Raw genomic sequence first — 25537 nt, 5'->3', positions numbered from 1 at the left:
CAGGTTCCGAATCTCCCAAAATAAGGGCAAGAGGACTAGTATTTTGGCTTTCTCTAGTGAAATATATTGATAAAGTACTTTCTTCTTGTTCAATATGCAATATTACTAAACCACATTTGCAAAAAGAACCACTTCAGCTAAGTCAAGTTCCTGAACTACCTTGGTCAACAGTAGCAACTGATATATTTGAGTGGAATAATCATCATTACTTGGTATTGGTAGACTCTTACTTGAACTGGTTTGAGATTGATTTACTACCTAACCTAACATCCACATCAAGTTTAAACATCATTTCTTAGTCTATGGTAGTCCACACAAAGTTATTTCTGACAATGGTACCCAATTTACCAGTCAGTTGTTTCAGAAATTTACAAAAAAAGGGATTTTGTACATGTTACTAGTAGTCCAGAATACCCACATTCAAATGGACTAGCTGAACATGCAGTACAGAGCGCAAAGCAATTATTAGAGAACTCAAAGTGTGATAATACCAATGCCTTTTTGAATTTACTCAGTCTCAGAAACATACCCCATGATGATATACTTGGCTCGCCTGCTCAGAGACTTCTATCTAGACAAACAAGAACAACATTGCCTATCAGTTCCACTTTGTTGATGCCTAAAGCTAAGAACAATAGAATGGTCAGAGCCAAACCATTTAGAAAGTGTTCTTTCCAGAAGTCCCACTATGGTAAATCGAGAAAAGCTCTTTCGGCCATTGAAAGAAGGAGAGACAGGGAGGATACAAACAGCGAAAGGTTTCGAGTGGGTTGGTCAAGTAACAGGTATATGTGCTGAGCTAAGATCCTACCTTGTGGAATCTGAGGGTGTGGAGTTCAGGAGAAATCACAGATATCTTCTTCCTGTATCAGAACCGATATCACAGCATTGTTCCTGTGATACAGACTCTAGATCTCAGAGCGATCCAGACAATGTTCCTGTTGCAGAACATGTCTTAACTTCTATTTCCATTCCTGATGATCTCCTGATGTCTCCAAAGTTGAACATTCAGCAGAGACAGTCCCAGTTGTTAGACCAAGTTCTAACATTTATGTCACACAATTTGGTTGTATTTCCAGACCTGGTGTGAAATACACAGCAACCTGGACATAATTGTCTATATGTATTTAGTTCTGTATAATTGCATGTCAATTAATGTTGTCAATAATGCATGACCCATTTCTCAAAGAGGGAGGATATAGAATAATGTGTGTGAGTTGTACCTTTAAGAAGCATTTCAAGTACAGCACATGCAGATAAATTGCAAGTACATGTTAGCTTCAGTGCCATTTTGAGAGTGCAGCCAGGGTGTGAGCATATATGAGTGTGATAGCTAGTCTGTTTATAAGTTTATCTAAGTTAAAGTTATTAAGCCTCAATCCTGATGTGTTTGTACATAATAAAGCTGCTTGAACAGAACCGAAGAATGTTCATCTGTTTTATCCTGACCAGATGAGCGACAGAGAGGGTATACAGTAATTTGTTATGGGAGATTGTGTCAAAGGCCTTTGGCATATCTAGGAAGACTGCAGATACTATTTTTCCATTCATTTCTAAATTGATTGATAGTGTTGGCAAAGCTAAGGAGGGCAGTTGTGGTATTGTGGTGAGGCCTAAAACCATGTTGGGTTTTGGTAAGTAAGTTATTGGTTGTGAGATACTGGAGTAGTTGTAAATGAATGCACCTTTCTAGTATCTTCGATAGTGGAGAGAGAATTGCAATGGGCCTATAATTTGTAAGTTCAGTTGAGTTGTCATCTTTGTGTATGGGTATTATATATGATGTTTTCCAGATGGTTGTGACATATTGTTCAGCAATGGACCAATTAATCAGTACTGACACAGGGTAGGCAATGGCTTCAGCAGCAATTTTTAGAAATTCATCTGGTAAATTATCTGCTGCTATTGTTGTAGGTTTGATTTTCTTTAGGAGTTTTTCTATGGTCTTTGTGCCAATGGGTTGAAAAAAGAGAATGTGTTGTTGCTATTGTTGGAAGGGGTGGGAGCTGACTGCTGGTCTGATGGTTAATTGTTAGTTAGGGATAGAATGCTTTCTGTAAAATATTTTTAAAGTGTGCAGCAGTGGCTCCTGGATTGTCTGGAATATTTGGAAGAAGGGTAGAGGTTTGTCCTGGGTGAAGGATTTTGTGGATAGTACTCCAGAATTTTTGTGGATTTTTTTTTTGGTGTTTCCATTGTAAGTTATTGTGATAATTTTTTTTGTCTTGATTTAGATGGTATTTTACCTTTTTCCTAATTTGGTGATAGGCTATGTGATTAGCTAGAGTTTTGTTGTTTTGCTAAGATTGCCAGGTCTTATCTCTCAGTTTTATAAGAGTTTTTAGTTTCTATAGATAGCCATGGTGTACAATATGCCATGGTGATACGGCGGTAGCGTTGTTACCTCACAGCAAGAGGTTCTCCCGTTTGATTCTTGGCTGGGCTTGGGAGTGCCTTCTGTGTGGAGTCTGTATGTCCTCCCCACGGTTGGGTAGCATTCGAAAGACATGCATGCGTAAATGGGCGTGCCTTCGTTGAAGGTTAGGCATCGAGCTCGCACCTCGGCATTTCATAAAAAATCTACTGCCAATCATTAGCGGGCCGGAGTTCTGCTGTGGTGACCCCTTACTGGGAAAAGCCGAAAGACAAACAACAACAAGATAACCATGGTGTATAGTTTACTTTAGCATGGAAGGTTCTAGGAGGAGCTAGCATGTTGAGTATGTTTAGGAAGGTGTGGTTAAAATGTTATACAGTGGCATCTAGGGGGGAATTTTTAAGGGGAGACCAGTTACATTTTTCAGGGTGTATATCAAATCATGTGGGTTGAAATGTTTCTTATTATATAATTGTCAATAAATGGTGTGCCTGATAAGATGTGCATGCTGTCTGAGGTTGCATGTTGGTATGTGGTCACTGAGAGTATCGGGTAAACAGCCAGTATTTTGGTAGAGGGATGGATTGTTTGTCAGTGTCCAGTCTAGTATGGAATGTCTGTTTGATTTTGTATCTATTCTGGTGGGAGACTGGATAATTTGTGAGAAGCTGTAGAGGCTGATATAATTACTGGGATTATTTGAGTTACAGGCTAACCAGTTAATGTAAAAATCTTCCAAAATGATGGTTTCTTGGGTGGTGGTATGTTAAATGTGGTGGGAGATGTGTTTTATTGTGGGAACATTATTACCTGGTAGAATATAGATAGCTGTGATGGTTATATGGTTGTTTTGGTTGATCTGAAGTTTTGTCATTAGAAACTTGGTGTTGTTTAGGTTAGGTATGGTATGACTTGTTTGTTGCAGAATGAGGTTATTTTTGAATACTATGGCTACACCAACACCTCTTTTTTCTTTTCTATCTGCTCTAAGTATGGAGATTTCATTATCAAGTTCCTGTTAAGATAGCTAGGTCAGGGGAGTAATGGGAGAGGGTAGCATGAAGTTCTGGAACTTTATTGACAGCACTTCAGAGGTTAAGATTTAAAATAAGCAAGTCAGACCTTTTACATGGAAGTTCAAGTATGTTTTGTGGTTGAGAGTAGATAGCTGAGGTAGGACCTGGATTTGGGTGTATGTCACCACTTATTCTTAACTTTGAAGCTATGTTTTTAAGTATGTGCATGAGTCTGGAAATATGTTTGATGTACTTGAAGGTGTTATTCTTTGTAGCTATTTTTAGTGGGGGCATCTTGTGATTTAGCTATGCAAGGGATGTAATCTTTAGGATAGCTGGAGATATTACTGGATAAGTTAAATGGCTGTGGGGAAATTAATGATAGTGGATTTGTGGTAGTTTTGGGGTACAGTTAGCTTTAAATGATAAGTTGTTAAGTGGGCTGCTGTTAGGAGGAGTAGGAATATTATGATGTTTAGCAGAAACATTTTGGTATTGTTAGGGTATATCCTAGGTGGTGATTTATCTGAGTACTATAATTAAGACCACTTTTGTGATAGTGAGGCTGTGGTAAGGTTGGCGAATTAAACAGCAAAGATGTGGTAAAAGTGCCCAAAACGTAACTAGTAATCCAAAATTAGGCACCGGAGACCAGCAGTTCCAACACACAAGTGATTTAATGTTCAAACACAGCAAAAGGAACACACATCCACAAATAACATAAATGCTGATAAAACTCTTTCCCTTACATTTTTGTCTCATAGAACTTCATCAGATGGGCAAAAACATCATAGTTACCTAGATAAATAACTTTTCCTGTTTGAATAGACCAATGAAATCAGTAATTCAATTAGTTACCAAGATACAGAAAGAGTGGATTCTAAACTACATGTGACAGTCTTACTAGTCTAGCACCATCTGGTGGACAAATAATCAAAAACATAAAAATGTATATGTTGTGTCTTTCGGCTTTTTCCAGTTAGGGGTCACCACAGCGGAACTCTGGTCCGCTAATGATTGGCAGCTGATTTTTATGTGCCGAGTTGCCAGCCCTGACGCACAAACTTCAACTAAGGTACGCCCATTCACGCATGTCTCCATGCAGAAAATGCTCTAGCTGAGAGTCGAACCGCACAGCGTCTTACTGTGAGGCGACAACGCTACCGCAGCACCAAATGTATATAAAATCAAGAATTCACTTAAATAAATAAACCACAATAAAAATAATATGAATATATATAAAATATAAAACATTTTAAATTTTCACAATTCTGCAGACCTGAGCTTGAGTACAGGTTTTATAGACACCATATTGTTAAGTCCTGAATTGTTGCAAGCATCCAGGACTAATTGCCAGTATAGTTCCCTGTATTCGAGTATGGTCTCCCATGGCCCACCCCTGGGGTCTATAAGGACCACCTCTATCACGAAAAATTGATGCTCTGCTTTTGGAGATTCCTGAGGATGTTTGTACAGGGCATTATTATCATTTTTCTTCCTTAAATCGTAAAGGTGTTCATACATTCTTTGTTTTAACCTCCTTTCCATCTTACCCACATAGGAGTCACATGCCCCACACAAAACAATATATACCACACCTGTGGTATTACAATTTGCATACCCTCTAGTAGTTATATACTTGTTTCTACATTTTAAATATAACATGTCCCCAGTCCGTATGTACTTACATTGGGTACAACTTCCATATTTGTGTGTACCTTTTTTGTTACTAATGAGTTCCGAAATTGTTATAATGGGAATCTCCTTCCAAAATATTTTTGATATTTCGTCCTTTTTTGTACACACATTTAAGTGGTTTGTCAAATATACAATTTAAATCTGATAAGGCTGCAAATTTTTTCCACTCCTTGTCTATAACTTGTTTGACCAAATTTGTTTCACCATCATATGTGATAGTCAGAGCAGATTGGTAAGACGCCCCTTCTATCTTCGTACCTAGCCTTGCATAATCAGAATGGTGATTTTTACCCAAAATAGGGGCAAACCTAGACTCTCTACAATCCATGACTTATGTTAATGCATCATTCAAAAGTGTGGGAGGGTACCCTCTCTTTGAACATTTCTACTATAAAATCACATTCTATTTTAAAATTCTGGTCATCAGATGTCATTCTGCTAGCCCGGACCAGTTGACCTTTAATTACCCCTCCTTTTTGGTGTGGGGGTGGACACTCGCATAGTGAAGATAAGAATTCGACAGTGTCTGCTTTCTATGTATTTTAGATTTGAAACCATTGTCCACCCTTTGAGTGTTAACATCAAGGTAATTTAACTCACTATTGTTAATCTGATATGTAAATTTTAGGAACTTAGTAGTCTTAGAAATGTATTCAAGGAATTTGAAAAAATGATTATCAGTACCAGTCCAAAAAATACAGATGTCATCTAAAAAACACCCATACAGGTTCCAATATTGCTTAAATTCAGAGGTGAACACATATTTGTTTTCCCAATATAGGAGAATAATATTGGTGTAGGTAGGAGCACAGTGTGCCCCCATTGCCACACCCTTCAATTGTTTATAGTATTCTCCCTGAAAGAAAATAAAATTATTCTTAAGGACTAGGTCCATTAAAATTAGACAAGTGCGAAATATACCAAAGGGAATATCCCCACAATCGGCCATGAATTCCTCAAACCAAGCAAGCCCCACATCATGTGGAATACACGTGAACAAATCCACTAGATCAAGTGTAATGAAAGTACTCATGTTGGATTGTTGTTCATTGCTTATGCGTTTTAAAAAATCCCATAAATCCCTGAGAATATTCTCATTTTTGAAAACTGTGTTTTTTATATTATAATCTATATATTTTGCCAAAGGTGCAGTTACTGATCCTTCTGCAGAGACAATAGGCCTAAGCGGTGGGTCAGTAATACTTTTGTGGACATTGGGTATGCCAAAGATAGAGGATACCCTGGGCTTGTCGACATTTAAAATGTTATAAGTCTCAATGTCTATGAGCCCCTCTATCACTAGGTCATTTAGACACACACAAATCTTTTTGTAGGCAATGTTGACTTTGTTCAAGGAAACTCTAGCATATTTCTCTTCATCATTGAGCAAGTCAAACATTTTGCTTTCATAGCTGATATGATCCATTAAAACAACCCCTCCACCCTTGTCAGGTTTCATGGTTCTAAGGTTTTTGTTTTCCTTAAAATCATATAGAATATCATTTTCCTCAGTAGTTACAATTGGGGTCACTCTGTTGCATTTCAACATTTCCCTTAATTTATTTTCCACCACCAGTTCAAAATTTCTAAGCTGGGGGTGCAGTGGGGAGTTGAAAGTGCTTTTCTTCACTAGTCTGTTGTCAATATTCTTTTTCTCCTGTCCATTAAAAATAATTCTATATTTTTTTGTCTAATAAATAATTTAAAATCAACTAATAAATTCACCAAATTGGTTTTTACCCTGGGTATAAAAGTGAATCATTTCAAAAATGAATTAAAATGCCCTTTGGTGATGACAGTGCTGGTGTAGTTAAATATGTAAAAAACATTGTAGCTGAATAAGCAACCATCTTGTGTAATTTCATCTTGAGAATCTTTCTCCAATATGTTTGTTCCTGTGGTCCCCAACTTTTCTGTATTTGGTTCCCATACCTGTAGTTCACAGGACCCTTCTGTCTCAACCTCTCGGACCTCCTCAGAGATGGAAATTCTGAGGGATCCTGTAAGTTTAAATTTTCTTGGCCATCCTGATTAATATTCTCTATATATGCCCATCTTCTATCATTTTCATCCCCATGTAAGTTGCTGTTGACCCTAAACGGTTTTGGTTTAGGGTAATGTGTTATGCTAGCATATTCATTAGAGTCTCTCTCAATTTTCATAAGTTTTCGATCCTGTATTTTCTTGCATTTGAACTCAATAACATTCAAAATATCAAAATACTTTGCCTTTTCAGTGTCTATACTGAACAGTAAATCACTAATAATACTGTTGTTAACACTCTCAATCTGGTTAAAAACATTTTCCATTTCTAGCAAATTATTTTTGATAATAGCTCTCATTATGTCTGCCCCACATCTATCAAAAGCCATAATGAGTTCCTGGTGAAACTGAGAACCTTATTTTACATTATTGGGATACTTGCATACTCAAACCTTTAGGAACAATTTTTAAATGCAGGCAGTGTTTAAGATAAGCATTGTCAGTTTCCCAGGCTTTGTATTTGTACAATAAATTATCAAGTTTAGAAAGCATAGTAGCATACGTATCATTGTTAGTAGCAACTTGCTTTTGTGCACTAAAATCAATTTTAAAGTTTAAAATGTCTCTAAAATGTCTTTTAGTAGCTTGTTGGTTTGAATTGTTGCAACTTGTTTCTCTTTCACTCAGTCCATGGTTTGGATGTGTGTTCACTTGTGAAAGACCCCCCTCATGGTTAGAGGCTAATGTGATACTGGGAAACCCATCCAGGCTAGATTGCGGTCATTGAGAAGTTTGAGAGTTCAAATTTACAGTCCTCATAGTAGCATTTCTGCCTTCCGTTCCTTCCTTCGAAGCTGAACATTGTAATCCTTTCTGGTTTCCAGGTAGAGAAACTCCTGCTGCTAGAGAAGCCATGGATTGGCTAATGGGCATCAAAAGCCCCACCAGTTGTGTCAGTTGTCCAATGAGTTTACGCAGCTCACCCAGTTCATTCCCTTTAGATCTGTTTTCAATAACAGAAGCATTGGAGCCAGCCGGTAAATCCATAACCACAAAACCAAAACTATTAAACAGCAAAGATGTGGTAAAAGTGCCCAAAACGTAACTAGTAATCCAAAAGTAGGCACTGAAGACCAGCAGTTCCAACACACAAGTGATTTAATGTTCAAACACAGCAAAAGGAACACACATCCACAAATAACATAAACGCTGATAAAAACACTTCCCCTTACGTTTACGTCTCATAGAACTTCATCAGATGGGCAAAAACCTCATAGTTACCTAGATAAATAACTTTTCCTGTTTGAATAGACCAATGAAATCAGTAATTCAATTAGTTACCAAGATACAGAAAGAGTGGATTCTAAACTGCATGTGACAGTCTTACTAGTCTAGCACCATCTGGTTGACAAATAATAAAATACATGAAAATGTATATAAAATCAAGAATTCACTTAAATAAATAAACCATGATAAAATAACATGAATATACATAAAAATGTAAAGAAAATTAAAAATGTTCACAATTTTGCAGACCTGAGCTTGAGTACAGGTTTTATAGACACCATATCATTAAGTCCTGAATTGTTACAAGCATCCAGGACTAATTGCCAGTATAGTTCCCTGTATTCGAGTCTGGTCTCCCATGGCCCACCCCTGGGATCTATAGGGACCACCTCTATCACGATAAATTAATACTCTGCTTTTGGACATGCCTGAGGATGTCTGTACAGGGTGTTATTATAATTTTTCTTCCTTAAATCGTAAAGGTGTTCATACATTCTTTGTTTTAACCTCCTTTCCCTCTTACCCACATAGAAGGAGTCACATGCCCTAAAAAAAAAAATATATATACCACACCTGTGGTATTCCAATTTGCATACCCTCTAGTAGTTATATACTTGTTTCTACATTTTAAATATAACATTTCCCCAGTCCGTATGTACTTACATTGGGTACAACTTCCACATTTGTGTGTACCTTTTTTGTTACTAATGAGTGTTCCGAAATTGTTATAATGGGAACCTCCTTCCAAAATATTTTTGATATTTCATCCTTTTTTGTACACACATTTAAGTGGCTTGTCAAATATACAATTTAAATCTGATAATGCTGCAAATTTTTTCCACTACACATTAAAGGCTGGAGAATTGGTTATGATTATTGATGGAGTAGTGGATGATGGGATAGTTTCCTGTCTGGCTAAGAGAGTAGTATTTAAATGGGACTGAATGTAGATAATTACTTGTGAGATTGAATTACAGAGTGATAAGTGTATGTGTTTGCTAACTGGATGAGTGTTATTAGGGGGAGTGGTGTGTCTGAGATAACCACTAACACTGAATGAAGATAATTACTTGTGAGACTGAATTGTAGTGTGATAAGTGGATATGTTTGCAGACTGGATGAGTGTTGTTAGGAGAAGTGGTGTGTCTGAGATAAATGTAGCTGATGTGGGGCTGGGTGGGAATAGGGTAGGGTAGAGGACTGGAGTGAACCTGAGTGAAGTGAGGCATAAGGGGCGGGATGGACCTTGTGCTAGAATGACTAAGTTCCAGAGACTATCTTTAAGTTGGCAAGATTTACACAGTGTCTGTATGTGTAGTCGATGAGTGAGTGTATGTATGATTAGTAGTAAAAGCTGTAGGAGGTTTAATAGGCTTAACTAAGATAAAGGGGAATCAAGATAAAGACAGAAAGTTAGCAATATTGAGGTAGATAAAGTTAACTGCTGGTGAGAAGTGGTGAAGTGACAGTAGGAATTAGACTGAAAGGAGAGGATGGTGTTTTGATTATGCGTGGCAACAGCAGCTAATGAACACTCTACTGAATTTTAATATACAGGTAGTAAAACTGCAAAGAAAATAGCATACAACTATTGTTGCTGAGGTTTCCAATATAGCCTTAGGTGGAAGCACTTAGGCCTGATAGCTCAGGTGTGGAATTTAGGCTTCAGTTTTACTTAGGGTGTCCTACAGGGTTATTTTAGCTACTATTCTGCAGAGGTTTCCAGTACAGCCATAGGTGGAAGCATGCAGGTCTAAAAGCACAGATGTGGAAGTTGGGCTTCTATTTTATGTAGGGCATCCTGCAGGGTTTATTTCCTATGAAAAAATATAATGGAGAAGTGTGAGAGAGGGAAATGAGAGGGTAAAGAATGGGTTTAGTAGATGGTAAAGAGAGGATGTAACAAGGGATTAGTAAATGATATAAGAGTAAATAGCAATATAGGAGAGGTTCGAAAAGTGTTGGTCAAGTAACAATAGAATAGTAGACTGTAAGTTATGAATAGTTCAGTAGACACAGTAGGGGTTAGGGTGAGTCATAGATGGTAAATATATAAACATTGGTATTTTATACAAGAAAAGCAGGTATAATACAATATAGCCAGGTTTGTAACAGTCTGGTTATACTTCAGACTCTTTTCAATTAATGTAAAGTACAGTTGTCAAAAGTACAATGCTCTAATGTAGCATTTATGACCCTGTTCACATAACAAAACTATAGTCTGGAGCTTTAAAATTGCATAAGCCATGTAGATAAGCAAAAACATCATACAACCACTAAAGGCTCTAGTTGGGAGCTTTTAAATGCATACATCACATAAATAAACATGAAAACATCATAAAATTATAAAACTGTAGTTGGGATCTATTTTTATATTTTTTGATAAGCACAATATACCATGTAGAAAAACATGAGGACCTCCAACAAAAATTCTAGACAAGAGCTTTAAAAATGTACATAAAATAATCAAGTAGGGCAATCCCAGTTGTTTACCAAATGGACACGTGCACATGGTTAAGGCAAAGAATGCCTTGTAGTCATATGGTAATATGCTGCACTAAGACATAATAGCAGTTGTTTTTAGCGCCATATTATAGACGTAAATATCCAATAGTTTGCAATGCTATTTGCTGGAGTGCAGGATTTGAGAAATTATTTCTTTTAAAAACTGTATCACTTACAGAAACAGTGCATTACAAAGCACAGGTTGGCTGGCCACCTAAACACATCACCATTCCATCCATGTGGTCAGAGAAGAGGACGTGAAAATGGAAATGGTGCAGAATGCCAAGTGAAGATTTTAAGTCGCACAGTGCATTGTGGGACAGAATGTGAAAGGAATGGTAAGTATGATACACACAGCAATATTGCAAGAAATAAAATAAAATAATGGCTGGACCTTGTACCAGAATGACTTAGTTCCAGAGACTATACGTTGTTAAGATTTACACAGTGTCTGTATGTGTAGTCAATGAGTGAGTGTATGTATGATTAGTAGTAAAAGCTGTAGGAGGTTTAATAGGCTTAACTAAGATAAAGGGGAATCAAGATAAAGACAGAAAGTTAGCAATATCGAGGTAGATAAAGTTAACTGCTGGTGAGAAGTGGGGAAGTGACAGTAGGAATTAGACTGAAAGGAGAGGTCAGTATTTTGATGATGTGTGGCACCAGCAACTAGTGAACACAGTACCAAATTTTAATATACAAGTAGTAACACTGCAAACAAAATACTATAAAGCTACTGTTGCAGAGGTTTCTGATATAGCCTTAGGTGGAAGCACACAGGTCTGATAGCTTAGGTGTGGAAGTTAGGCTTCGGTTTTACTTAGGGCATCCTGCAGGGTTTATTTCAGAAACAGTGAATTGCAAAGCATGGGCTGGCTAGCCACCTAAGCACATCACCATTCCATCCGTGCAGTCAGAGGAGAGAAAATGAAAAAACTGAACATCTGAACATGCTAGTGTATTCCCTAGCAGCCAATGCAAATCTTTGGCAAAGGCACGCATTATATACACATACACACACAAACACACATGCATACACACACACACACACACACACACACACACACACACACACACACACACACACACACACACACACACACACACACACACGTACCCATCCATCAACAAGTCTCACACTACACTTTCTGACCCTTATGGAAATACCTATATATCCAGATTCATGCTCCAAACACACACATATCCAGGCTCATGATCCCCTATCTATTGTACTCCAATCATTCAGGCAGACACACACACACACACACACACACACACACACACACACACACACACACACACACACACACACACACACACACATTCATACAGCCTCATTTGTGCCCTTAAAGACATGCACACGCCCATCCATACAGCATGCAAACTTTGACACCCCCAACCACATTTTTGTAGTGAACTTACCTGCACCATATGTACTCCTACAGGAGTGAAAGTGTGGCTGTTATCTTTTGATGGTGTTCACTTCTTCTTGGGAGATGATAACATTTCCAATGGCAAGCCCATGGCTAATTAGCATTAGTCACTCCCCCAGACTGCTGTATTAGCATGCAGCTTCTCCTGCCAATCCACTCTCTGCATTGTGGACTCCAAAACGGGAAAATCTCAGTAGTAGAGCAGTCTGTCAATCAGGAAGGCTTAGCTCAATTTGGCAAACTTCCATGATACGTCTTCAATATTGTTCTAAGTCTTTCTGAATCCCAGTATATCTCTCTGTAGTTACTTCTTAATAAGAGTTCACCTAGAAATGATAAACAGAAAATACAACTGTTGTTAAATAAATCTAAAATATCAACAAATTGCTTTTTATACTCAGTTTTATAACATATATATATATATATATATATATATATATATATATATATATATATATATATATACACACACACACACAAACAAGTAAATAAGTAAAATATATTAAGATAAAATGGAATTATATTAAAAAAGAGTGCAATGCCCTACTGCCCTAGAGTAGTTTATCAAAACTAATGAACTAATGAACTGTCTTCCAACCCATAGCAAGTATCAAGGCCTGTGCTGGAAGAAGGACATTCAAGGAAATAAAAAGATTGAGAAAGGACACCCAGAGGAACGTCTTCAATTTTTGCATTTCATACTTTCTCAGATATCACTGCTTTGGGGTATCATACAATTTTGTTAAATGTGCTGTTGCAAGTAAAGTATTTTAATAATTTTTTTCTTCAAAGCAGATTTTTGTTCTGAGAAAAGAATTGCTTCTTTGTACGAACTAGGACAGGAAAGTAATCACAGACGTGGTAGCAGCCTCCGCTGTAACTTGTTTACTTTTAAATATCATCATCGTCATCAATCCCCTTTCTCCCATTTTCTACATGGGGTCAGTTGTCGTATCAGCTGTCACCTTCTGTGTCAATTCAAAGCCATATGCCTGACAGTCACAGGTCTTTCACAAAATCCAACCAGCTCTTTGTTGGAAGCCCTCATTTCCTCTTGCCACCTTTCTGTCTGTCCCAAATCTTCTTCATCAGATTATCTTCTGATTTTCTGCACATATGCTCAAACCACCATACTCTGTTATCTTTGATTTTTCTCTGCAATTGGAGCTGCTTTGGGTTCTGCTCTTATTTCCTGCTCTTCATTTGTCCCACAGGGTGCATCCTACCACCTGTCTCAGGCACTTTGTCTCCATCACCTCTACCTTCCTCAACAGTTCTGCATTTACTGCCCAGGTTTCTGTACCATACAGTAGCATACCTCTCAAACCAGGATTTGTGTTAGCATGCATTTTCTGAAGGATATGAAGTCTGAAACTCAAATGTATTTCATTATTTGGTGACTTCAAGCCTCAGTGATTTGCCAGGAAACCACAACTTTTACGACGAAAAAAACAAAAATTTGAGGCGAAAATCTGGATACTCAGTGAAAATCTGGACAGCTGAGAGGTATGTGCAGTAGTAATGGTTGCAACACTGTTTTGTGCACCTTACTTTTCAACTTCTTTGGCATTCTTCTGTCATACACTTCCTCTGCCACTTGGTGCCACCTGACTGCAACCCATATGAATCTAGCTTTGAACTCAAACTTCCCTTCTTCACTATTTTCCCTTCTATCTCAATTTACAGCTTCTTCTGATTTTCTCCATTAGCTGCCATTACAAGTGTCTTATCTGTACTCAGTTTTATCCCATGTGCCTTCAGTTTTGCATACCATTCCCTTTGCTGAGGTTCCTGCTCACAGTCTTGCTGTAATGTTGTATCATATGCATACATCAACTTTGTTGATCTATCCCCTACACTTGTTTGCTGGTGTAGTTCATGACCAGTATGAACAGCAATGTGATCAGAGCTGAACCCTGATGCCCACCCAGTCTCATTAGGAACCCCTCTGAGCAACTGAACACTGTTCGTACTTGAGTCATTGAGTCCTTGTTCATAGTCTGCACTAATTCTACCAATGTCTGGTGACTTTGAACCACCCCATGACTTCACAGTAAGCTTCCTTATGACCTTGTGATATGCTGTCTCCAAGTCTAGAAATACCCATCTCTAGTTTCATCTCAACTATCTGTCTCACTGCAAACATCAGATCAGTTGTGCCTCATCCAAATCTGAATCCAAACTGCTCATCTATCAGTTTGCTTTCTACTACTCTGTGTATTTATCAACCATCCTCTCTAGAACCTTCATGTAGTGTGACAAGAGTTTGGTACTTCTATACTGACCACAATTGTGAATTTCCTCTTTCTTCTTGTACACATTGGCACTAGTATGCTTATTCTATAGCTTCTGTATCTTAGTCAATAGGCCATGCAAAAACCTACTGTTGCAGAAACTGATAACCAAAATAGAATGAGGTCAGTTTGCAACATGCTGCCTTCACATAGATCAGTGTTATATGTCAAAGGTGAATGCAGTTGTGGCATCAGCTAAAGAAGTAATAATTATTTTATTTTTATTTATTTATTTTACATTTGTTGACCGGGCTAGTCTAGCTGGAGATATTTCCATTTTCAGTAGAGGCCCGGGGAGAAAAAAAGCACATATAATAATAATATAAAAAAAAAAAAAAAAAAGCATAAAAGGAAATGCCATATACATTAGAAGGGAAATTAAAAACATTTTAAAGTAGTAAACCATCGTTAAAAAAATGGAAGATAACATTACATAACATTTATTATTGGAGTAGTAATAAGGAAGAGAGAAGAGAGAGAGATGCAGCTAAGGCTACAGGTACGTAGTAGGTTGCAAGGCAGGGCAAAATTAGAGGTTTTTTAGGTGATTTTTAAGTTAGAATGAAAGAAGGAAAAAAAAAAGAGGAAGAGGAGAGACAGTGGTGTTTCATGTGGTTACCTTGGGTGGTGGTGGTGGTGGTCAAGGAGAGAGTTGATAGTTGTTAGCTGTTGTTATATTTATTAGATTAAGTTAGGTAGGCGTAGGGTATAAAAGAGAGTGTTATTGTGTTGTTTATTGTTTAGTGTGTTGTGTTGTTAGAAGTTTGAAGATTTTGATGTCTGCAGTTTGTAGGAGCAGTGTAGCATTGATTTTACAGGCCAGTCTAGTTGATGTCAAGCCCAGTTAGCTGATGTGTTCTGTAGGGCTTACCTTTTACAAACCTTTTAAAATACTGTTGTTTGCTTTGGTTGGTGTTGAGATTGTTTTGTTTTTTGGAGATTGTAAATGGAGAAGCATAGAGGAGGGGGGAGAGTATTGAGTAGTGGGCAAGTCTTATCCTTGGGGTGGGTAAGGGTTCTATCATTATGGGTGAGGGGGTTTTCTTAATTCGGACTTACTCCTAATTATTAAGCTAATGTTAACGGAAGTATAATTTAATATCATTGTAACTTGTAACAGGGGTCCAGATCAGGTGATATAGAGTTCCATTATAAGCTAGGATGGAAGGTTGGTGGGGGATGATCTTGTTGTTTTGGATGGAGATAATTTGTAATTTGGTTTTTTGGTAAGCACGGTTTTATGAGAAAGATTTTTTGTTTTCAGATTTCATGCTTAGAATTTCAGCAGCAGAATAGATGAGAGAGGACAGCAGATGGAGAGATTTGCAATCATCATGATAGTGAGGTGATGGAGAGATGGTATGAGAATGGGGTAGAAAGGGAACAGAGAAGATCATTTATGAACAGAGAGAAGAGAAGGATAACAACAGAAAGAACAGGAACAAAGAAGAAACAGGATTGAGGAATGAGCTTGTTTCAGTTGCTAAGGAAGAGAGAGACAGGATTGTAGGGTATTTATAACAGAGGAGTAGTTGGTGAAAGATGAGAATTTTTGATTAGGATTGAATCATGAGGAGACAGAGACCATATCATTTCAGTTGAAGGTGTGGTGAAAATGCAGAAAGCAGGTGTGGTGTTGGGATAGAAGGTGGAGTATTGTTAGTTGGTAGAAGGGCAGTGGTGGTGCTGTGAGAAGTTAGTTAATTAGGTGAGTTAGGATATGATGGAAGGGTTTTTTAGCAAGGTGATCCCTAGCCCTGAGATTTCTATAGCATTTTAGTATTTTAGCTCATAGTGGATTGAGCCTTCCATGGGCCTAAATTTGGTGTACTCAGGAAGGTGGGATAGTTTTTTCAGAGATGGATGAGAATGATGAGGATGCTACAATTTGAGATATTGCTCTAGCCATGGTAATAGCTATTGGAATGAGAGGTTGAGATCAGAGGGTGTACAGCTTTTGGATGAGGTATTCTGTGGAAGGTTAGAAGGAGATTGAGAGAGGATTGTGTGGGGGTTTTTAGTTGTTGTATAGATTGGTAGGTGAGTTTGTGTATTTTTTAAGAAAGTTGGGATGGGTCATCTGGAAAGGATGGTAGGTAAGTGGTTAGGTATTGAAGGGCATTGAATGGTGGCAGATGTTTGTTATCTGACTCTAGGGGTGGAGGGGTCCAAAGTGGCGGGCTGAGGAGTTGTTATGGTAATGGGGTGGAGGGGTTTTTGTTCTTAGTTAGAGTGAGTTTTTTGAAGATTTATAGTCTTGTTTGTGAAGGTTTTTGTACTGAGCTGTGTGTTTTTGTGGTAGTTTAGCCCTAGATTGTTGTTTTTCAACTGTTTTAGATTTGTTTTTTGAGAGCCAAGTTTTTCTTTGAGTTTTTTGTTTTTGTTCTTTTTTTTGTTTTATTCCAGAGCAGATTTGAATGTATTTAGATTTTTTAGTTTGTTTTGTTTTTGTGTTATTTTTAAAAGTTGTGTTTAAAGTGTAAGCTGACAGCTTCATCTCAGGAGGTTTTTTTTAAGGTTTGCAGGTTAAGTTTAGTAACATTTTCAAGTAGTGTCAGTTAAAATTTAAAGATGGCTTCCTCCAAACCAATAATGGTGTCCAAAGAGAAATATTTCTTCAATGGACTGCCACCTAAATCATCATGTCTCTCTTTCTATGAGTTACCCTTATATTTTAGAGTTTTCAGTTTGTCACAGAAAGTGAGTTATTTGCATTCAATACAGTACAATATCTACTGTTGGTTATACTGTTGGGCCATCATATTAGCTTCAAGGTTGTCAGTCCTTTGACAGCTTTCAGTCATCTTATTCACAGCTCCCTGTAAATGGCCTAATTTTGGAGTCAGAAACTGTAGCCCCTCAATTTTGTGTGTCAGCACCATGAGTTTCTCACCAAAGCCTGCTCACAGGAGTGTGTAAGTAGAAGTAGTAGCACTGCCATACATAGCCCCTATGTCCATGCATAGCCCCTATGTTAAGTTTTTAGAATCACGGTACCTCATGTTATTGGAAGGAGAACCATGAGTTACCTTTTTGTTCAAGTTCCTTTATCTCCCAGTTCCTAATTAGGAAATGTACCCTTTTCTGTGGCATGACATGGAGTCTGACATTCCTCCTTAGTACCTGCTGAATTAAGACAAAAATCTGAAGGTTGTTTAACCATGACACCAGCAACAAGTCAGATTAAGCATTATAAACAGCATCTGCCTACATTCCATTTCTATGCAGCCTTCAAGGTTGGCTTTCATCTTCTGTTCATAACTCCTAACTGTTCAGAATTTTTCAGAATATCAGATTCTTGTCTCACATTTCTGGCATGTTTCTCACAGAATATGTAGGTTTCTGACAAATTATTCAGGACTCAAGTCACTAAATAATGACAGATGTTTGAATTTTAGACTTCATTCCCTTCAGAAAATGCACACAAAAGTGGAATCTGTTATTTTATCACCTTTCTATTAACTTTCTAAGTTTGTACGAGCACTATTTAAAATCTTTCCCTGAAGTTGGGCCTTTTCCCCCGTTAGTTTTGACTGTGCAGAATTATGATGCTAAGAGGTTGAGAGAAATATGTTTCTGTTGCTTCTTTCTTTGATGAACTGCAGCTATATGTTCAGTTGCCATCAAGTTTGATCCTCACAATTCCTGCAGAGGCATGACAAAATGCAAAATCAGTTAAAAGTAGAAAGAGATATTAACTAATATACACCACACATTAAACAGGAACAATTAATCTTCATTCAAAACAGTAACAAATCTAGCCATCAGTGTTCCTTGCTATACACCCTAGGATGAAACAGCTGTCACATGATCCTTCACCAGTCATCCGTTTACAGCACTGTAGTAAATTATATGTTGTAGTCAGTATTTAGCAGGGATTATCTACTGATATAACTCATCACCCATTGCTTAATTAGATAACCCATTAGTTCAAATATGATATGGACTGAATACTTCATTCAGTCTATTTGAAAAGCTATTGCACTTCCAATAATTTATTTTACTAATTTTCGTATTTCCAAAGTGCTGAATTTCTCAGTGCTCACAATTGAGAATTCATGTTGAAAACCATTATAACTGACTTATTAAGCTACAGTATTATTCTCCATCCCATGTTCTTTAAATCTCCTGATGGTTTTCCTAATATATAGTTAAACACAAAAACATTCAGCAAGATATATAGAGTAATCTGATTATAGATAATGCAAGAATGTTTCCGATTGCGCAAATAGTCTGATTTACAAAGGCATTGTTTTTGTGATGCTTACATTTATAGTTTTGTTTTTTTTGGCAGAGTTGTATTTGGTTACCTTCCTGCATTTATAGCTTCTCTTCACAATGCTATTTCGGTTCCTTCTTGGTTTATCATGTAAACACTGCCCCCCCAAACCAGCTAATGTGCATGACTGTTTATGTTTACTTTATTTTAAAACTAATTGGAAAATCGACCCAAATAGCTCTTCGTTTTTTTTTTCTTATTTTAAGATCTTCCACCAACAACTTTATCACGTCTGCTAAAGCTTGGGCTGCTGTGCACTACAGAACATTTTGTTTGTTTCTTGACTTCCTGGTCATTATTAAAAGTATTTGTAGCATGGGACCTGTTCCCACATGTACCACAGACAAAAATAGGACCACGATGCAGTGTTAGCTTTAGGAGGTTCTCCGCACAATCATTTTAAAGTGTAAGCTCTAACAGTATTATTCTCACATGGTCTCTTGCAGCATAATTTCTATATTCACATTGTTGACAACAAAACCACAGTAAGCCACAATGAACATCCTGTATCATACTAACAACCATCCTTATTTATTTATTGATATTTGATTACCCATAAATTCCATCTGGATAGGGGCCCATTTTCAGCAGAGACCTGGGCAGAAAAGCAACAAAGTATTATAAAATATTTTAAGAATAATAATTTTGTAGTCTTTAAAAATAATACAAAAAACAAATACAACTTAAATATTTAGAGCAAATTAGACATAATGTGAAAACATTGGTTAACAACAGATACAAGTTATATGACAATTATTTAATAGTTTAATAGTTAGAGAAATTTTAGCTGGTTTATACAGAAATTAAAGGTAAGTTAGTATAATACAAACGCAAATTGCAATATGAAGTGAGGGAAAAGCAGCCTTATTGTATATTTAGAGAGAGTGAGAGCGAGAGACAGTGGGGAAAATTTGATAAAAGTAAGGAAGTGAATGAAGAAGGGAAGAGTAAGGAGATGTAAGGTGTGAACAGGCATTTGTTCACATTTAGGGGTATAGTTTATCCTAGTGCTGAGCAAGAACAGAGCCAGCAAGGAAGTCTTTCAGGATGGTTTTGAAGGATGGGATGGAAGCTGTTGACCTGATAGAGAAAAGGAGTTCTAGGCCTTAGCAACATATTAGGAGTACAGACAATGCCCAGTAGATTTGATAGGTTTGTGGAGAGACAGGAGTTTTGGGGTTATTGGATCATATTGACCAGCTAGGAACATAGTTGTATAGAATGCTATTTAGTGCTGGACAAGCAGATGGATTCTGGATAATTTTACAGGTGGTAAAAGGCTGTGTATATGTCTACAAAAGCAAAACAAACCACCCAACGGACAAACGAACCACTGTAAAAAACACAAACAAGTATCCCAGCAATAAATAGAAACACAGTGGAATGGAGCACAGTATCCTCACTCATAAACAAACGACTCTGCGATATAAAAATGAACAAGCAGCTTTTAATAAGGTTAGCGCTTCCACCACTACTCAAGTGGCTTCTTCAGACCAAGTAAGCTTTTTCGTATGATTGCAAAGCATTCTGAAGTTTACAAGATATTCTGGAGATTTATATTTTTCCCATTCTTTCCATGCTTTTCCTCCGTCCTGCATTAGCATTCCACTTTTTTTGGATAGCCATATTGCACTATTTGTTTTTAGTCTCTTCATTTTAGGAGCTTCATAGGTGTTTACTAGACTAACAAACACAAGGGCCTAGCCATGCATCGCAGATCTTTGACAAGTTTTGGTACCTTTGATAAGTGTACGTATGGGCTTGGGAGATTAAGCATTTACAGGTTACCTGTGTCCATTAGAGACACAGGTGCCAAACCAGGGATGAATTTCCAGTGCAAGTCTATTTTAGAGGAAGATCTCACTTTTCATTGCAGACTAATTTTATACATTTATTCCAACACACTGCTACCCTTATGGTATCACTGTTTATCTTTGCTGTATCTTCTATGTAAAGTCTACACATCATCCAGGGGGTTTTGCCAGTTGCTCTGTTTTCTTCCCAGTCCCACTTCCCAAAGATGTAGTATACATGAACTGCTGATGTTCTTAAGTAACCATAGGACTGCGTGTCATTTATGAGTGAGTATGTATTCACATCTTGAGATGGGCTTTTATTATGTTCACCAAGACAACCATGTGTCCATGTATCTGGCTCCACTATGACCCCCCCACTTTGGATTAAGCAGGTACCCAGAGAATGAATGAATGGAACACTTTGATTTTATAAGTTAGCATGTATGTTAAACAAGTATTTCTTACTGAGAGCAAAGCAATTTCCTGAGGCATATAACTCATAGTTCCTGGTTCACATTTATTTTTATACTATAAGTATGATATACACACAATGATTAAGAAGCAGTCATGCAGTTACATCTAAATTACAACAGGAATATGTCCACATATGCCCTCCATATACAACAACATGGAGTGCTATGACTGCACAAAATTATAAGGCTTTGCTAACAGGATTTGTTTGGCCTGGAAAACTTTGGGATATGCTTACAAAGTTGTCATTATAGACAGCAGCAGATGTATTAAGAGTTTGTGGGTCTAGCTGAGTATGAGAAAATGTAAATTTAATACAAAAAAAATTAATTCAAAAGCTTTCTTACTCATATGGTGAGCTCGTAAACAGTTCAGTTCAAAGCACAAATATTCAGGAAACCATGTGATATGCTCAGAATGCACATAAAAGACAAATTATGATGGAATGAAACATTATCAGGTAAGGTTCCTATAATTCAAGGATGGATTGAGATACAAGAGGTTGGGAGGTAATGAAGTCACAATTACTAGTATGGCTTGCTTTGGTGCAGTCTCAATAACTTTATTTACATAAAAATTGTTTATGTGACTTTTCATTTTAAAAACAGACAACTGAACTGAAACTTCACTTTTATTGCCATTCTATAGACATATCTGACTTGGTATCAGAATTTGTCTGTCCTTGGGTACAGGTTAATGTTGCTAATAAACAGTTTTGCTGTGAATTAATGTTACTGTGCATCATGTTTGGATACCTGTGATTGTACCGCTGTGACTGTGCAAAAACATACTGCACACATATATGCATGTCTGTTTGATCTGTGCTAGCACTGTAGCAACACCATATAAAATAAGGTGGATGCAAATAAAGCTGTATTTTTCAGATTAAGGTTGTTTCTATGTTACTTTTCATAACAGTTTCTCTTTGAGAAACACAAAGTTCCCTATAATAGTATTAATATCTAATGAACAGATTTTGAACAGACAGCAGCTCAATTAATATACTCCAGAGAGACATTTCCTCTTTAGTGACTGACAAAAATATATCATTTCAGGCAGTATTATCAGTTTCAAAAACATTGAAGTTATCATCTAAATCTTACAATTATATTTTCTTTCTCTCTCTCTTTTTTTCTTGCAGATTCCTTCAGTAACAAGATCTATAGACCATGACAAAATATTGGCACTCAGGCAGCAGACCCAGTTCCTGTGGGACGCTTATTTTTCTTCAGTAGAAAAAATAGTATTAACTACATTAGAGGCAAGTGCTTCCCATTTATAGAACCATTAATTACTGCTGGGGTTCCATTGTCTTTGGCTGCAGGCTAGTATGTGATAATGGATTGCCATTTAATGTGCTGAAGTAGGGCATGGTTGAATTAATGCATTCTCTGAAGGAAATACATACGATTCCCATTAATAGTTGCAGGAAGAATCCTAAAAGGATGTGTAAAAAATACACACCGATGTCAAAGCTGAGATGTCTTCTGCATAAACAGATCATGCAATATCACTCAATAAATATAACATTGAATTATAAGTACTCTTAAAAATGTCCAACAACTTTGGCAACCATCTGTAAGTGATGATAGTAGTATTTATGTACATTTCTTGCTAGGCATTTTTCTGATATAATTCAAACCTTTTTGCAAGTTTATGCCAGCTTTGATACATTGCTTGCATCCTTATAAATATTATTATATTGTATTTATTTGATTAATTTATAGTACTCATACAAAGACCCGCGGTGGTGGTGCTGCGGTAGCGTTGTCCCCTCACAGTAAGACGCTGCCCGGTTCGATTCTCAGCTAGAGCGTCTTCTGCATGGAGACATGTGTGAATGGGCGTACCTTCATTGAAGGTTGTGCATCAGGCCTGGCAAGCTGGTACGTAAAAATCAATTGCCAATCATTAGCGGACCGGAGTTCCGCTGTGGCGACCCCTAACCGGGAAAAGCTGAAAGACACAAAGACACATACACACATAAAAATAGTTGCACGTGCATACAGAAGACTATTTTCTTGTATACATTTTAACTTTCTGGTTTAATACACAGGCTGGAATGAGATGAGTGTATATATGTATTGAGTGTTTGATTTTGGGGAAATCATAGGCTGATATACTGCTGGTTAGATCAGAAGAAATCACAGACAACTGACACAATGAACATTCAGAAGTGGTTATTTTATTGGAGAATTATTTACCTCTATCACCCAGTTGGTAACGAGGATGCTGCAACCTTGTCTAGATAAAAATGCCCAGACTACTCAGCTTTTGGAGAGGGAGCAGGTCTCCTGACTTCTGTCTTTCAGGATGAACATAGTTGTTTGTCAAACCACCTGGCATGCCATACCAAAGTTACCTCTGCTAGACGTTGCTGTATTATTACTTGTCACTGATGGACAGGTTTTGCTGAATTATAATTTTATCTCAACAAACCTCTATTACGGAAACTGATACATACTTTCTTGGCACAGTATTCTAGCTAAGACTGAAAATCTGAACTGGCATTTAATTTTATGAATATTGGGATTTGCTGTTATGCTTGGCCTTTAAAAGTAATTGAAGATGCATTTGTTTAAATGTCCTTGATAATAAGCAGGGTTCATCTAAAACAGACAATGAGTTACAAATGCCTGCCAAGTACTATTCCATATAAAGTAAATGTAATGACCAGCCCACCACCCTAGCCATGTGTCATTTTAAATATCACTCCTCTAAGAAGAGACTTTGGCATTTGTTAAGATTAAGACTCACCTGGAAAGCTAATTAAACTTAGTGTGGGTAGTCTGTAATTCACAGTAAGGACCATCATAACAAACAGGCATACCTGCAGCTGACCTACAGTTAACCCTTCCTGTACATATATAGCACCTTGGACAGTGTAACCATGTAACACCCCCATTCCTCTTTGCCAGTTTATGCAAATAAAAGCTGGAAATATGCTAACATTGATTTACCTAACTAAAATATGCTGATGTGACACATTTACACATAGAGTTAGACTTGCAAATAGTAATGTTGCAAAAGGAGGTAGAGATGTCTGATATTTGCACCTGCTTTTCCTTCATGGAATCTTCATAACTATTCTATTTTATTATGTTTTATTAATGGCTGTGATAATGTTTTTATTGGCCACTGGTAATAACAGTAGAGTTTACATGGACACTATTACCTTCAAACCAAGCAATAATGATAATATATGTGAAGCAAAGACTCAGCGAGATAACAAAGGCTTCTTTTACAGTCATGGATATTTTGGAGAAAAAGCAGATGATGCCACCTTCCAAAGGAAGCTAACAATGTGTCACTGAAGTATGACTAATCTACATAATTGCCAACAAACCATGCCATCCATCTGCAGTAGTTCTCCAGGTCAACTTGCTACAAATAATGCCACATTCCTCTTCCAAAGCTAAACTGACTGATGTTTTCATTGGGCTTAAAGGCCACTGCCAATTCACAAAGCAAGGTTTCCCTGCTTGTCTTGAAATGCCATTTTGAACTGGAACCAGTGTGAGAGGAGTATGTGAACCTGGAAAATGCTGCAGGATCTTGTAGATTTAGGAGGACCTGGAGGACCAGGGCAGGTGGTGCAAGTACATGAGTCTCTCCTTGTCTGTCCTAAATATAACAAGGACAGAAATGTAGACATGTTAGCATGATGGTCAGTAGGCATATATGGTTGAAGCAAAAAGCATCAAGTTATCAGTTTTGTTTCAGAGCATGATGCCAGGGCTCTGCTACTCACTGACAAAGATTATACCTTTCCCATCATCTGTATTGTCACTCATAATTGGGTAATCATTCCACAGAACTGCTGTAATAAAGGGGGTGAGTTACCACTACTAGACTGTCAGTTATTTCTGACCCCGCCCCTCACTGGAGTAAACACAAATGCAGTACAAGTATACTGCTCTTGTGCTAAGAAACATCTCATGACAGCAAATGGGACTGCAGTAGAAATAGTTTTTACCTAGGTAAATTCAATAGGTGGAACAGGTGAGGCAAGGACAAATCAGCAGCCTTTTATAATTTCTTGCATCATATATGAGTACCGAGGGCAATGATGATAGAAAACCAGAAAAGCATTGATCCACTGTACTCATAACTGACATTGCACTGCCGCCTGTTTTACTACATTGCTAATGTTACCATTTTTTCTGTCATGCTTTTTTACTGATGTTGCTACTCCAGTGTGTTGCCTTGATCTTGTATTGGACAGTCCGCTTTATATACAATTATTTTCCAGAATAAATTATTTAAAAAAACAGTACATACACATAGATGTTGCATGTCTTTTAAAGCCTTAATTATACTCTTCTTTTTACGATCTAGTTTCTGGTTTGCCCAGTTAAGCCCGATGTTTGTACTAATACTACAAGTGAACAAAAATAA

At 37.3% G+C, this 25537-nt stretch overlaps 1 protein-coding gene across 1 annotated transcript in view; it reads left to right on the top strand.

The window, feature by feature from the left end:
- The window catches only part of LOC122792853 (exostosin-1-like), a 1813286-nt gene that overhangs the window by 443175 nt on the left and 1344574 nt on the right, over positions 1-25537 (top strand). Inside the window, exon 4 of the mRNA XM_044060413.1 lies at positions 22281-22400. Coding sequence (XP_043916348.1) covers positions 22281-22400 — 120 coding nt within the window. The remainder of the gene's footprint in view (positions 1-22280; positions 22401-25537) is intronic.

Source organism: Protopterus annectens, chromosome 2.part0 (genome assembly GCF_019279795.1).
Source record: "Protopterus annectens isolate FY-2018-M chromosome 2.part0, PAN1.0, whole genome shotgun sequence".
Taxonomy (NCBI): Eukaryota; Metazoa; Chordata; order Ceratodontiformes; family Protopteridae; genus Protopterus; species Protopterus annectens.
This window is presented reverse-complemented; position numbering and strand designations above follow the sequence as displayed.